Raw genomic sequence first — 15,832 nt, 5'->3', positions numbered from 1 at the left:
CCACAACGGGAGAGGCCACAACAGTGAGAGGCCCGTGTACCGCAAAAAAAAAAAAAAGAAGAAGAAAAAAAGAAAAAGAAGAGAATAGAGCAGTCATGCAAAGGGAAGAAGAGGCGTGAAACACTGAATGAATGCAGTGACGCACTGGGGCCAGCTGGGCCAGCTCGGAGCAGACTGTTCTATATCAAGAATTTCGATCTAGTTGTTAAACCATGGGTAGCCTGAAATCAGTCATCATGGGAGTATTTATACCATGGAAACTGGAAAAGGCTACAAATCAGAGCTGGCCCCCTCCACCCCGCCCCAGTCTGGTTATTAAACATGTACCAGAATGCCACTGATTAATGAGTTCTAAGAGTTTTCTAGTTCTCATCCAAGAGGCCAAGATGCATTACCATGAGAAACAGACCTTGGATTGTAAGACAGCCCTGATCTCCAGAAAATAAATTCCCATTTTTTAGGCTAGCTCCATTCAGCTTCTTGTTACTTGGAACCAACCTCCTGAAACATGCAAGAATGGAGTATATGTGTTTATTTGCCTTTTCCTGGGAGAAAGGGATTCGTTGACAGATTCTCACAGAGATCAGTGGATCGAAAGTAGCAGATGTTACTTAACATCACAAACATAAACTGAAAATGAAATATAAAAACAGTATTGCCTAATGCTTGAATTCCCACAGCAAACCTCTAGGAAACACATACAAATTATACTTTTATCTTAAACTCAGTGCCCAATAAAGTGCTACCAATGTTCACTTAACATCCCTTTGGACTGAGGCTGGATCTGACGTGCTATTGAAAAGCACAAAAGATCAGAATCCATAGAGGGGCAGCCGGCCCTATATAATCTTTGAATAATCAACCCCAGGTCTAGCAAGCACTAGAAATAGAGTGTAAAATGCAAACAGCTTGCTCTCCCAGGAGTTGTCCAGGAAAGAACTGGCATCCAAGCACAGCAGACAAGCACGGACAGAGGAAGTAGTGATCCGTCCAACAGCAATACCTTGGAGATACTGAGCCCAAATTGAGAGAACACAGCTCACGGACTGAAAGTTTCCTCTAGCACGCTGGTTCTCAACGCTTCGTGTGTATCGGAAGCACCTGGAGGGCGCGTTCAAGCACGGATTGCTGGTCCCACCCTCCAGAGTTGCTAATTCAGGAGGTCTGTGGTGGGGACCCGGAATCTACATTTCAAACAACTTCCCAAGTGATGCCAGAGCTACTGGGTCACCAACCACACTTTGAGACCCATTGCTCTGGAACCTTGCTACTCAAACAGTGCTCTGTGGCACTTCGGCACCCATCACCCGGGAGCCTCTGAGACATTGATTCAGGAGGCCTTCTGGCTCAGGGGTCACTTTTAGCATTCGGTTAGTATGAACTGGCCCCTCACTATCTGACTGGGCTTAGCTGAACTGATCAGAGCTTGTATAAAGCTGAGACCCTGAACTCACAAAGAGCCACTCAAGGTGCAGACACCTGCGGCAGGGTCCTCTTCACACACCTGCTTTTTTATTGTCATAACTGGACATGGGTGGCCAGGGGAGGAGTTAAAGTTAAATGACTATGGTTAAATTCACCCTATAATCTACTCCTGACACTTGTTAGTGTCCAGACCTTGGTAACTATCACAACTCCAATTATATGCCAAGTATGTCTTCTCGGTCTACATCCCGCAGCGTTGTACACCCAGGTCAAAGGTGTCTTCTTCTTGAAGCATTCCTAAACAGACTCAGTCCATTATCATCTCTGAACATCCAGGGGTGTTTGCTGAGGGCCTGGGATTCTGTGCCATTCATGTGGCTACAAATCTCAGATTGCCTTGAGACACACCTCTCCTTCTGTCATCTTAAATTGGTCTTAAAATCTTGCATTGCTTGGGCTTCCCTGGTGGCGCAGTGGTTGAGAATCCGCCTGCTGATGCAGGGGGCACAGGTTCGTGCCCCGGTCCGGGAGGATCCCATATGCCGCGGAGCGGCTGGGCCCGTGGGCCATGGCCGCTGAGCCTGCGCGTCCGGAGCCTGTGCTCCGCAACGGGAGAGGCCACAGCGGTGAGAGGCCCGTGTACCGCAAAAAAAAAAAAAAAAAAAAAAATCTTGCATTGCTCAATTTTCTGTCTTCTCCCTGCAACCAGACTAAAACTTTGAAGTTTTTGAGCTTCTTCATGTGCCCACAGAGTCTAGCACAAAGCAGATGTTCAGTAACTCTCGTTGCCTTATAGGTTGATGAACTTGAGAAGATACATCAGAGGCTTTGAAGAAATTTTTAAAAAAAATTCTTTTCCGTTGTCCCTTAGAAATCAACTGTTTAAATGGTGGTATTTGCCAGTTCTATAAATCCCCTGCCATAAAGTCAATGATAACTCAAAATGCAAGGCTATGAATGAGGCATAAAAGGGACATTATTTTTCACTGTTAGCTCTTCATTTTTAGGATTTCTATTAAGCACGGAGGTAAAAATACTGGGACAACTGTCAAAACATAAGCTCAAAACTTGTTGTTATTCTATCCATTTCATTCTGTTGATCAAGAGAAAACTGATTACAAATATAAGGCTTTTCCCTCCTTTTCTCCAGCTCAGGGAACCTGCTCCTTCTGAGTTTATAATAACCAGGAAGCATAAGGAAGGGTGAGGAAGGTATAAAGGCAATATGGCATCCAAGGGGTGTCATAAACAGACCTGTCCATCAGCTGGAAGAAGCTATGGGCCACGGAGGTCTCTGTGTAGATGTGCAATTTCTCCCTACAAAACCTACAAAGTGTAAAAACCTCTGTTCTCTGGAGGTCACCCAATCTAGGCCTCACAGCGGACAAGTGACAAGTATCCACACTGAAGACCAAGACCTCCAGCCCCCAGCCCAATCCTCTTTCAATCATGCCATTACTCTACTGCATTTCAGTAGTTCAGAAAAAAGGAAGCCATTTCAGAACGTTGCTTCATTTCCACCCACCGTCTACTTTAGTCATTCTTTCCAAACTCAGTCGTTGATCAGCCACTACGTGCCAGGCACACAACCCCTAGTGCTTGTGGCACAGCAGTGAACAAGCCGACAGAGACCCCCATCCTGCCCAGCTTACACGTCCGCTTCCCTCTGTTACACTGTGGCTGGAAGGGGAGGGAAAGGAAGAAAAGATGACCAAGACTTAGAGGGGAAAGGAGGGAAGTGATTTCTGTTCTTTATTCCTTTATCTTTTATGTATTTTTTATATATTCTTTTTATTTTTATATATTATTAGATAGATACATTTCAAAGACCACAAACTTCATCCATTTAAAAGTGTAGTTCAGTGGTCTTTAGTATATTCATAAAGTTGTGCAACTATCACCATAATCTAAATTTAGAACATTCCAACACCCCAAAAAGAAGCACCATATTCATGAGGAATCACTCCCCATCTTCCACTCCAAACCCAGGCAACCACTAATCTACTCTCTGCTTCTATGAATTTGCCTATTCTGGATATTTCATGTAATGGAATCATACAATAATGACCTTTTGTGTCTGACTTCTTTCACTTGGTATACCGTTTTCAAGATTCATCATGTTATAGCAGGTATCAGTACTTAATTTTTTTATTGCTGAATAATACCCCATTGTAATCGATTCTTTTTTCCATCACCTCCAAGTTTATATCAAAAGGCACACGTCTTCTTTGGAAGGATTGCGTTACGAAGTATGAGGTTTGGAGGGAGATAAATCCCATCCCCACACCCCACCTGTTCTGGGCAGTTGTTTCAAAGAATCACCAGGCAGTACCTGACCAGATCCATCCCCAGTAAGGCTTCCGTTTCAGCCGCTGGCTCTTTGGCATTGATGGCTTCATTGGCTATGCACACTCCATGCTCATTGGCTCCCATTTCTGCCCCCCAAAGCCAGGCAGGTCTGCTTATCACGATGGCATGGGTCCTGGGAACTTGGTCGATTGAAATGTAAGTGCACTAAAAAATGAAGACAGGAAAGAAAGGGCCATCACCTGTCAGGTACCACTTAGTTTTCACCTTGGTACTTACATTAAACCACCACATCGGTTACAAACAGAGCCAAGAAATAAAAGGCCTTGGGGACACCCAGACTTAAAAAACACCACATGTCTCAAAGCAGCTCAAAGGTTTCCACAGTGAGTTTCAGTCTTGTCACTCACTCAGTTTTCTGTCTCTGTGGTTCAGGCCAATCTGTGCATAATGTTTACATCTACAGCAGTCCATCTTCTCGAACCAGGTATTCAAGCAATCTCTGCCCTGAATATTCTGTATCTAGCCATTTCAGTGGGCACAGATGGCCACCAGCATTTCAAACAAGCATAGCTATTTATTTGCAAAACTCCTTCTAGATCAGTGGTTTTCAAACTTTTTGAAAGTTACAGAGTCCTATCTATAAAAGAAACTTTACCTAGATGCCTAACATAGAAAGCAGATAAAAGGAAAGATGCTTTGAAGGAAAGAGCTCCCCTAAGCTTCCTGCAATGATCCCTAGGGCTCCCTGGAACACAGTTTGACAACCCACATGATTGCTCTAGTGGTAGAAAAGAGAAAATGATAGTGATACTTTACATTTAACTAACGCATTAAATGTACACTCTCTTATCCATTGTGCTTCCTGGTCTGTCCCATTTGATTCCCACACTAAGCCCATGAGGTGGACATATAAGGAAACAGTCCCAGAGAGGCATATTCCTAACTGCTGTTACAACTGCAGTACATAACCACCTAGAGCTGTGTCTTACCTTCTCCAGGCTGCCATGTCTTTACCTGGAAAATGAATGAGCTAATCTAGATCAAGCTACTTCTTCCCAAGTATTGATATTCTTAGCCTCAGAACACTTCCTCCATACAAACTCTTACATAAAAGCATAAAGACAATAAAACTGGTCAAAGTGTACTGAGGTGAATGGAAGAACAGATATGGGACTGCGGATAGATAACTCAGAGCCTTTCCCCTCCCCATACCGGGCCCCTGGGAGGACTCGGCTAGAGCAGTTGGAAAAGCACTAAACTAGGCTGTCCACAGGAGCCTCCTGACGCTGACATGCTAGCAGTCTATGACACACATACTCTTCCCGTGGAAGCTGCAGTATGGAACTCAGGGCTCTAAATTACACAGAGCTTTTTAGCTCTCAGGGGAGAATTTTATCAGCCACAGCAGCCATTTGCATTTTAAATTGGGCACCTGAAAGCACTGGATCAACTGCAGCCTTAGATCTTTTTTTTGATTCAGGACCCACTTATATGGACTGAATGCATCCCAGAAAGTTACTCTGCATTGATTTTCCGTAATCTCTAAACCTCGTGTAAGAGCTGAAATGCACACTCACTGGTCACGTGACATCCGTATCTTCACAATCCACGTAAGGTATTGCTCTGCACTGGGATAATGTTATTTCATTTGATAAGTATTTGTAAACTGAAAGCTAATTAAACCCAGAGGTTGTCAAGAGACCTTTGAGTTTTTCATGGCAAATTGATATTAAAATATACTCTTGAAATGTTTTCCCCCATTCAGTTCCCGAAAGTTATTTATTGTTTTAAAAAAATGATTCTTTTACAGCAAAAAGCTGGCCAAAGCAGTAAACAAACTACGGTCCTCTGTGCTCTTCTAAATGGAATTGAAGTTTATATGTTAGAATTGTACTATTTCATGCAAAAAGCAGCATTGATCAATACTTTCCAAAACCCCTGTACCCACTGAGGTCCAGTGACAAACTCTATCTTGAAAAGACTAAGTAAATAGGGAAGGAATCTCAGATTCTTAAGCACAGATTTATCATAAAGGATTTTTTTTTAAGGACAGGAAAAAAGCAAAATAGGAAATGAGCTTTTTATTTGCCCTCAAATTCATTTTGACACATTCGTTCCCATTTCACCAGTTATCTACAGAGCACCGACCACACACAAGGCATTTCGCACTAAGTGCTGCTGGCAGATAAATCAGTGAGGAGGCCCAGTCTCTGTCCCTTCAGTTGGGAAAGAAGGAGAAGGCACATAAGCAGACTATGACCACAGGCCAACTTCAGGAAGTGTCACTGAGGCCTGTCTGCTTAATATGCACTGTATCTCGTCCCCTCCTCCCACCTTGTACTCTGATCGACACGATCCTGCTCTTCCTTTTCCTTTCCCCATTCCATGCCATTTTGACCCTTCCAAAATACCATATAACTGACTTATGTATTGTACGTGCTGTTTATGTATGCTATCTCCACCAGCTAGAATGTAAGCTCTATTGAGAGATTACAGAAGGGAAGGAGGAAGAGATCTTTGCTGTTTAGTTCATGATATATCCCAAATCTGGTATATAGTAGGCATCAATAAACCTTTATTTGAATGAATGAATGGATAAATGAATGAACTAATGAATAACGAAGGTCGGAGGGAGCATACAGAGGTTCAAAGGAAAGGGAACACAACCAAGTGGGCAGAGGTTTTATCAAGTGAGTGACATTTAGGTTGATCTTGAAAAGTAGGCCAGACATCAAGGAGGGAGCATATAGAGGTTCAAAGGAAAGGGAACACAACCAAGTGGGCAGAGGTTTTATCAAGTGAGTGACATTTAGGTTGATCTTGAAAAGTAGGCCAGACATCAAGGTATTCCAGACAGAGGTAAGAGCCTTAAAAGAGAAAGGTGGGGATGTCAAAAATGTGTTCACGGTTCAGGGAGGTCCTCTACTCTGCCACTTAGGGGAGCTATGATGGCACTGAGTCACAGGACTGCAAAAGCTCAACAAGTACTGACAGATAAAAATGTTGAACACTGAATCCTAAAGACCATATGGTCTCCGTGGGAGTCCAAAATACATGCAGCCAACCTGACACTTTTCAGGCCAAACTTAGAATCATGAGGAAGGAAGGAGATCCCCAACTAGCCAGATGGGCTAAATCAGCACCTCCCAAGCACCAGGCTGAAAGCTGATGCCCCAGATCTCACAGGCCACAGGGTCGGGGAGCGGGAGGTGGGTGGGTGTGCACCCCAGCCTTAGTGAGCCTATAACACATGCCCCTCAGGGCATCTTTGTCATGGACCACAGAAGTCTGGGCCTCACAAGGGCCCTTCTGTGGCTGCAATTCACACATGGTCCACTGGGTTTGAAATCTGTCTAATCACACCCAGGTGTGGGAGGGAGTAGGGAGGATGGACACACTTATCTCATAGAGATCAGTTATTTATAATCCCAGTTTGGGGGCTTCCCTGGTGGCGCAGTGGTTGAGAGTCCGCCTGCCCATGCAGGGGACACAGGTTCGTGCCCCGGTCCGGGAAGATCCCACGTGCCGCGGAGCGGCTGGGTCCGTGCGCCATGGCCGCTGAGCCTGCGCGTCCAGAGCCTGTGCTCCGCAACGGGAGAGGCCGCCACAGAGAGAGGTCTGCGTACCACAAAAAAAAAAAAAAAAAAAAAAAAATCCCAGTTTGGGAGCAAACCTCCCAAATAAGGAACATTTACACAAGATGTAATGAGTTAAACTTTGTAAAGTCAGCCATCTAGAACATGAACTCCGCAGGCAGTCATTTTCTTAAGTAAAATTCACTGACAGTCACAATTTCCACATTATTAACAAGGCAGAGAAAAAGTGGGATTTGAGGTAGCAGGAAAGGTTTCTCTGGGGAAAAAATATCCAAAAGTACCTGAAATTTTCTTTCAGCCTGGAAAAACAATTTAGTTCTAAAGTCAAAAGTCCTAGCCAAGTTTCTATGAGGAAAAAAGAAAAGAGAAAACGTTCACCACTCAGAAGATCAGTCTTTACAGGGATAGTTCTGGCCTCACTTCGGTGATTAAGCTGTTCAAGGGGGCTTCAGAAAAAGAGGAGCAGTTCGTCTTGCTGCCCCATGGCCACACCCACCCAGCCTTTAATAAAACAAATCTGTCAGCTACTGTGACTTCTGGGGGCCAAGCCCACACAGCAACATAAGAACGCCCAGGGGCGTGGTGAGGTACACTTCTAAATGTCAGCCCTGCCTCATGCTAATCACTGAGCTTTTAAACGTATTACTTGCACTGAGCTTGTCGCTCTCAGGTGGCTCCTGGGGACACACGCCAGGTTGGAGGATGGAAAGATAAACCTTGACAAGGCCCCAGAGACAAAAACAAATGACAGTTCTTCTTCAGGGCAAACCCTTTATTATTTTGTGTGATGGTGTCCAAAATGAAAAAGCAAAATCAGCGTCATGCTGTCGCCTACCCCTTGCACATTCCTGCACACACTATTTCTGGATATCACCCAGTGAAAGGCGAATAGAGACACTCACACAATAGACGTTTCAATTAATGAAACGCAATCATTGTGCCTTTCCTACTGTACTCAGATGGCGAACACAACCCTGGCACCACCAGCGAAAACCACTGTGAAATGAGTTGATGAGTCAGCCAGACTTCTTAGGGTGGGAAACAAAGGTAGGGAAAATGGGATGCTTCAGGGAAATAGTTTTAGTTTTAGAAAATTTGTGACTCTAAAGCAGCACTGCTAATTATCACTGAGGTTGTTCGTTTTTTAATTTCTTTATTCCAGTGTCCTGCCTGCTACTTGACTGGTTTTTGAAAATGTGCCCTTAAGGCTCATATGAGTCTAAACAAAGACAAAAGAAGATGTTGACCACACTTCAGAAGAGCTGCTTTGTATTCCCCCGAAGCTGTAAGATCTTTGAGGATGGACCACGCAAAGGCCTGGCGTCAGAAACAGGACTGGGAAAGGGGACGTGATGGAAGGAAGCCCCCTGCCGAGCCACCCTCCCACGGAGCAAGGGAGACGCTCTGACCCCACAGAAGGCTGGGGACTCCTGCTCCTGGGGCTGAAGAGAAGAAAACAGGAAAACAGGAAGAAAGACACACAATCTACTTAGTGGCCATGGAGCTCTGGTCAGATTTCTTTGATTCCAGAATGACCTGTGCTCTCCTGCGGTAGGGGATAATCTTCAGAATTAACATTCAGGACCCACTCCCTGCCCCACCGTGTACACACATACTCCACACACCACAAATACAGCCACCACCTAAACAATGCTACTAACAACACCACCAGCTGTCATTAATTGGTAATTTTCTATTCTTCTTGCAAATATTTTCATCGGGGAAGAAAAGGGAAATGATCTCCTAAAAACCCACCCCAATTGTGAAAGTTGTATAACCTTGCTGAGGATACTAATCCCACAATGAACTTCATACAGCAGAAAATAAAAATAAATTAAACCTAACTTTCAAAGAAAAGGAAACAATGAATTCTAAAGGAGAGAAAAATGGAGGTGAGGTTTAATATATAATAATAAGAGGATCTTTCAAAAAACATTATGTATCAAACCTGAGTTGGCTATCAAGAATTCTGTCTCCATAAACTGTGGTATAATTACTCTCTTGGGCACCAAGTATGACTCATGTAAACTGTAGTTGAAATCCATTGTTTTTCCAGGAAAATATTCTAATGTTGGATCCATTTTTTTCTTAAATAGAAGGTTTAACCATTTAAGAATAGACCTATACCCATCCATGAGCACAGATGCACATCCACACACACACAAATGCACCCAGGCACACACACAACATCATAATCCAGAAAATTATTCATCTGATTCTTCAACACCCCTACCCATAGGGAGAAGCAGGGCCTGAGGTAAAGGGAGATGAGTTCTGTGACGCACAGCTTACAGCATCCTCAGAGAGGACACAGGGGATTTCACAAATTGATACATACTTATCCATCCTACTCTGCAACCAACAGAGGAGTTGTTAAAAACCCAGAATCCACAGAAGAAAGACTAAAGAACACAAAATAAAATGTTCCAACCTGCCAGCTGTGCAGCTGAACAAAAAATGTGCCGTGCAGTTTTAGAAACTGAGGACCTCTGTGCTGGAGGACCCCATTTCTTATTCCTCCATCTCAAGCAAAGTGAACTGGACATAGAGTAGATGATAGATGGACAAGCAGACCGATGGACAGACTGAGTGAAAGATGAAGGGTAAGAAAGGGGACAAACTGGAAGAGAAGACCGCCTGGTAGGATGGACCAGCTGGAAGGGTGGGTAGGTGGGCAGATAAGCAATCACAGTGACTCTTTTTTTAAATGAAACCTCCGTTAAAAAAAAAAAAAAACCCACAATTTTATTTATTTATTTTTTTCTTTTGGCCGCGCCGGATGGCATGCAGGATCTTAATTCCCCGACCAGGGATTGAACCCGTGTCCCCTGCAGTGGAAGCATGGAGTCTTAACCACTGGACCACCAGGGAAGTCCCACAGTGACTTTTTGCACACGGTTATTCTCAGAAAATGGACTCCAGGGACTGCAACACTCATGTATGAGATTTCTAGGGAAACTGCAGACTATGTATGTTTAAAATGTCATGAAATGGCTGAGGAATAGATGGGTTTTTATGAGGAGTTCTCACTCTTCATAGTTAAACTTTTTCTGTATGGTAATGAGGACTATTATGAAAGTTACATTATAGTTATTGTAGCTCATAGGCCCAAATATGGAAAAGAACCCATCATTCTGTACTTGGGACAAAAACAGGGGAGGGAGACAGGTGTAACTGTTTGGGAATTAAAGGGATAAGCGTAAGTTTGAAAGGCAGATTTAGCATGTGCTAAAGATAGGAGTTTGGGAACTGACACCTGGAGTTACAGAAACTCTCAACACTGGTCAATTGTTTTTTCAAAAGAAGAAAAAACCTCTCTCTGCACAGTGTTCTCCTTGGAGTTTACAAAGTGCTTTCACATGTTAGCTCACACGTGCTTTACAAGAACCCAGGAAGGCAGACACAGAGGGTGCTACGATCTCCTTCTGGCAAATGAGGAAACTGAGTCTCAGAGGCTCAAAGGCCCAAGATGCAGTAAATGGGGAAGGCAGGACTAGAACCCAGGACCCTGCCTCCTGAGCCAGAACTCATCCCCCTAGTTTCAGGTGACTGTAAATTTCAATTGATTTATAATGACAGAACATGCTTAAAATGCTACATGTTCATAGAAGGGTGGCAGGTTAGAGGGAGGAGGGGATATTGGTGCTGGGGCCTTGAAGCATGCATAGGAGTCTACCAAGTAGATGACAGAGGGGAGAGGGAGGACATTCTCAGCAAGGGATAGAAAAAGCAAAAGTACAGAGAAATGCAAGAGTGCTGTTTGTTCAAGAAATGACAAGCAGCTCAATATAGCTGAGGCCTACCGTGTAAGTGAGGAGAGGAAAACTAAGTATGAGGATAAAAAAGTAAGCAGGAAATTGTACAACCCTTATGGAGATCAATTATTACAAAAAATTTATCCTATGACCCAGTGATCCTGCATCTGGAAGTGTATCTAGTGACTGTACCTACACATGTACAGAAAGATTTATGTACAATGTTCTTCACGGCTGTACTTTCTAGACCAGCCAAAAGTCCAAGTATCCACCAAGAGAGGACTGATTCAATAAATTTTGGAGTATGTCCACAATAGACTACTATCAGCTGTAAGAAAAATAATAATAATCTCTATGTTCAGCAACAGAAAATCTTTAGAAAATGTTACTAAACAAAAACAGCAAATTGTAGACCTTTTTATAAGTTTGAAATTATACATTTAAAAAAAATCAAGTCTCAGAATAGTGTGTATCATGTGCTACTTTCATAAAAAAAAGAAAGGAAGGCTACATATCCATATTTATTTGCAGTAGTTTGCACAAAACACTGAAAAGATGGGCAAGAAAATAATAGAAGGGATTACATAAGATGTGAATCAGGGGCTTCCCTGGTGGCACAGTGGTTAAGAATCCGCCTGCCAATGCAGGGACACGGGTTTGAGCCCTGGTCTGGGAAGATCTCACATGCCACGGAGCAATTAAGCCTGTGCGCCACAACTACTGAGCCTGCATTCTAGAGCCCGCGAGCCACAACTACTGAGCCCACGTGCCACAACTACTGAAGCCCACACGCCTAGAGCCCGTGCTCCGCAACGAGAGAAGCCACCGCAGTGAGAAGCCTGCGCACTGCAACCACAAGTAGCCCCCGCTCACCACAACTAGCGAAAGCCCATGTGCAGCAACGAAGACCCAACGCAGCCAAAAATAAATAAATAAACAAACAAATTAATAAATAAAAGATGGGAATCAGGGTAGACAGGAATAAGGGGCGATTAAGACTGCTTACTGTAAACCTTTTAATGTTATTAACTCTTTGAACCACACCAATATATCACCTATTCAAACCGTAAAATTACATTAAAAAGTATCTACCCAAATGAGTGGAAAATTTATGTCCATACAAAAACCTACGCACAAATTTTACAGCAACTTTATTCAAAATTGCCAAAACTCGGATGCAACCAAGATGTCCTTCAATAGGTGAATGGAAGAATAAATTATGGTACATCCAGACAATGGAATATTATTCAGAGCTAAAAAGAAACATTCTATCAAGCCTGGAAGAGACATGAATGAATCTTAAATGTATATTAGTAAGTGAAAGAAGCCAATCTGAAAAGGCTATATACTATATGATTCCAACTATATAACCTTCTAGAAAAGGGAAAACTATGGAGACAGTGAAAAGATCAGCGGTTGCCAGGGGTTAGGGGAAGGGAGAGATGACCAGGAAGAACACGGAGGATGTTTAGGGCAATGGAACTAATCTGTATGACACATACATGATATTAGAAATTGTCAAAACCCATAGACTATATAACACAAAGAGTGAACTTTAATGTAAACTATTGCCTTTGTTAATAATAATGTATCAATACAGCCTCATCAATTGTAACAAATGCACCATATTAGGGCAAAATGTTAATAATAGGGGAAACTGGGAGGCAGGGGGTTGCGGGGAGTTGAGGGGTTATACGAGAACTCTCTGTACTTCTACTCATTTTTCTGGAAACTTAAATCTGCTCTGAAACTGTCTATTAATTTAAAAGGAAAGAAAGAAAAGTGAGCAGGGTGCCAATCAGGAAGAGTTGTGAATGGCATACAAATCAGCCCGGACTCTCGTCCTATAAACAGCCAAACATTTTTAAACAAGGCAATGACAAAGCTGTGATCTGGAAAGAAAATTCCGGTGACCCTGCAGGGAACAGAATTCAGGAGAAAGAGACCTGGGCACCAATAAGCAGATTAAAGCAGAAGGGAGATGGGGGTGGGTGTGAATGAGCTGGGGGCCGTGGAGTGGAGATGGCGACACAGGAGAGGAAGCAACAAGACTCAGTGACAGCCATCCCCGTGCATCCACAGAAGAGTGGGAAAACGGGGGTCAACGCTTCTGTCTGGTTTCTAGATTAAACGATGTGGCAGACAATAGCGCTGTTAGAGGAACAGATGAGACGGGGAAAGTGAATTTGGTTTTGGATCCGTAGAGTTATTTTACCTGCAGAGTATGGATGTGGAAACGTGCAGAGGCCAACTCAGAACACAGATATGCAACTCAGAAAAAACGTCAGGGCTGCCTTAGGGACTAACTCTGGTATGTATCAAGCTGCACTTATTTATGCAAGGGGACATAATGTAACCTATAGTGTGTTTGAGCATTAATATACCATAGGTTAACTAGTAAAAGGAATCTAGTCTATTTCCTAAAATGATTGTAACCGTGAGAGTAAAATACAGACTTATTTAACCTATTCCCCAAAAAAGAAAACAAATTTTTTCTAAAATATTTATTTCAGCCATATTTATAAAAGGCTTTGTGCAATATTGTAGTTACTATGGCTACTAAAAAATGACCCCAAATTTAGTGGTGTAAAACAACCGTTTATTATGTTTGTGAATTTGATGAGTCAGGAATCTGGACAGGGCACAGAAGGGATGGTGTGTCTCTACTCCATAGAGTCTGAGGTCTGGAATCACTGAAAGGTCATTCACTCACACATCTGGCAGCTGACACTAGCTGTAGGCTCTCCATGTGGGCCCCACCCCATGGTCTCTGTACGTGGGCTAGTTTGGGTTCCCCCCAGCATGGTGCCTGGGATCTTAGGGCTAGAGTTCCAAAAGAGGGAGACAAGTGGAAGCTGAATCCTTTTATGACCCAGCCCTGGAGGTCACAGAGCATCACCTCCGTCATGCTTCACTGCATGATGCCATGGGAAGCCCTCACCAAGATTCGTGGCGGGGTGGAGGGAATAAATCCTCCACTCCATGGAGGCGTGTCTATCACACTGTGAGAAGTACATGTGGAATGGGATTTGGTATAGCCATCTTTGGGAAATTAAATCTGCCCACATGAAAATCAAAGTGTTGTTTCAGTTTGCATGACTCTCTGGGAAAAAGAAACATTTAGGGAAGACAGACAGGGAAGGTCAGTAGCAATGCAAACCAAGCCAACTTCATCCATACCGAGTCCACTCTGTTCCAGGAACAGAAAGAAACATTCAGATCCAAACAACATGGACATTCAAACATTAATGAATACCCATTTAAAAGCTAGCATGAACGCCAGCGAACCTAGCACTCTTTTCTGCCTGTATGAAAGCAAGGTCCCACTGAAGTTTAGGGGCTTGGACCAAGTTAGTGGTGCAACACGAGAGGCAAGTGGTTCTGGCGAATATCCTGTGGGAGCCAGTCTGCCACTGCCTCGACCACAGACTCACGCACTCTGCCTGTTCGTCTCAGTGTCTCTGTTAAATTCACCTCGCATAAGCAGCTCCTTGTAGAGTTCTGTTGCTCTGGTGATGCTTAATGCTTTTAAAGGATCGAAACAGATAAATATTCAGATAAGAAAATGAAATACACACTGATGAATACCCACTTAAAACCTAGCACAATCACCAGAAAAATCAGTTTATTTTGTAAAGCATAGAACATCAAAGAATACAGATTATGTCAGGGTCAAGAGTTTGTTAATCTACTAGCTCCCATTTTTTTTCATCCAAATTCTTCATCCTTCAACAATCAATTACCATTTAAACACATACAACTAAATATACCATAACCAAGAAGTTTATTCCATGAATGCAAAGATGGTTCAACTTATCATTAAATAGGAAGAAAAAAATCAGGGGATTATCTCCATAATCACTGGAAAGATCTCTAACAAAATGTAACACTTATTCTTGAGGATTTAAAAGCAATCAAAGTATGAATTGATGTATACTTTTTAACATGACAAAACTATATAAATCTCTGTTCCCAAACCAGCATCTTGCTTAATGTGGAAGCACTAGAGGCTGCCCCCCCTCAGGTCAGGAAGAAAGGCAAAGATATGCATTATCTCCATCACTATTAATACTGAATCCAAGCTATAAGCCAAACAAACAAGAAAATAATTAGAGATGTAAGAACAATCAAACAATCTCTATTTGCAGGTTTTATAACTACATACCTGGAAAACCCAAGAGAATCAATAATAAAAGCTGACACAACCAATAAAAGAATTTAGTAAAAGAGCAGAATGTAAAACTAACATGAACCAGCCATCGTGAGAGTTTGACAACACACTCTGGGAATACGAACAAACAGGCACTGTCTTACATTGCTGGTGGGAACGCAAAATGGTACACCAGCTGTGAAAGGAAATTGGACCATATCTAACAAAATTACATACTTACACACCCTGGGACTCAGAAATCCCATTTCTAGGCACGTATTCTAAAGAAATACTGACTAAACCGTTCTTTAAGCACTCAAAATAAGAACTGGCGGATAATTTTTAACATGATAAAAATGTATAAACCAAGACCAGATACTGTGACAGATGCACAAGGTTATTATTCACTTCAGCACTATTTGTAATAGCAAAAGACTGGAAAACAACCCAAATGTCCAGCAATATGGGACTGATTATAAAGTCTGATTACACCCACAGAATGAAACTCTACACAGCTGTAAATGAGGAATGAAGAATCTCTTTAGAGACCAGATGGAGCGACTTGCCAGATACAGTTTTAGTTGAAAAGAGCAAAG

General features: G+C 42.8%; 1 protein-coding gene across 5 annotated transcripts in view; it reads right to left on the bottom strand.

The window, feature by feature from the left end:
• Nucleotides 1-15,832, bottom strand: part of SCRN1 (secernin 1) — a 90,014-nt gene that overhangs the window by 54,565 nt on the left and 19,617 nt on the right. For all 5 annotated transcript variants that reach the window (XM_007119037.4, XM_055084942.1, XM_055084944.1 and 2 more), the window contains one exon: nucleotides 3,758-3,939. In XM_007119037.4, the coding sequence (XP_007119099.1) occupies nucleotides 3,758-3,939 (182 nt within the window). The remainder of the gene's footprint in view (nucleotides 1-3,757; nucleotides 3,940-15,832) is intronic.

The sequence above is a fragment of the Physeter macrocephalus genome, chromosome 5, assembly GCF_002837175.3.
Source record: "Physeter macrocephalus isolate SW-GA chromosome 5, ASM283717v5, whole genome shotgun sequence".
Taxonomy (NCBI): domain Eukaryota; kingdom Metazoa; phylum Chordata; class Mammalia; order Artiodactyla; family Physeteridae; genus Physeter; species Physeter macrocephalus.
The sequence above is the reverse complement of the archived record's forward strand: the minus strand, read 5'-3'. Positions and strand labels throughout refer to the sequence as shown.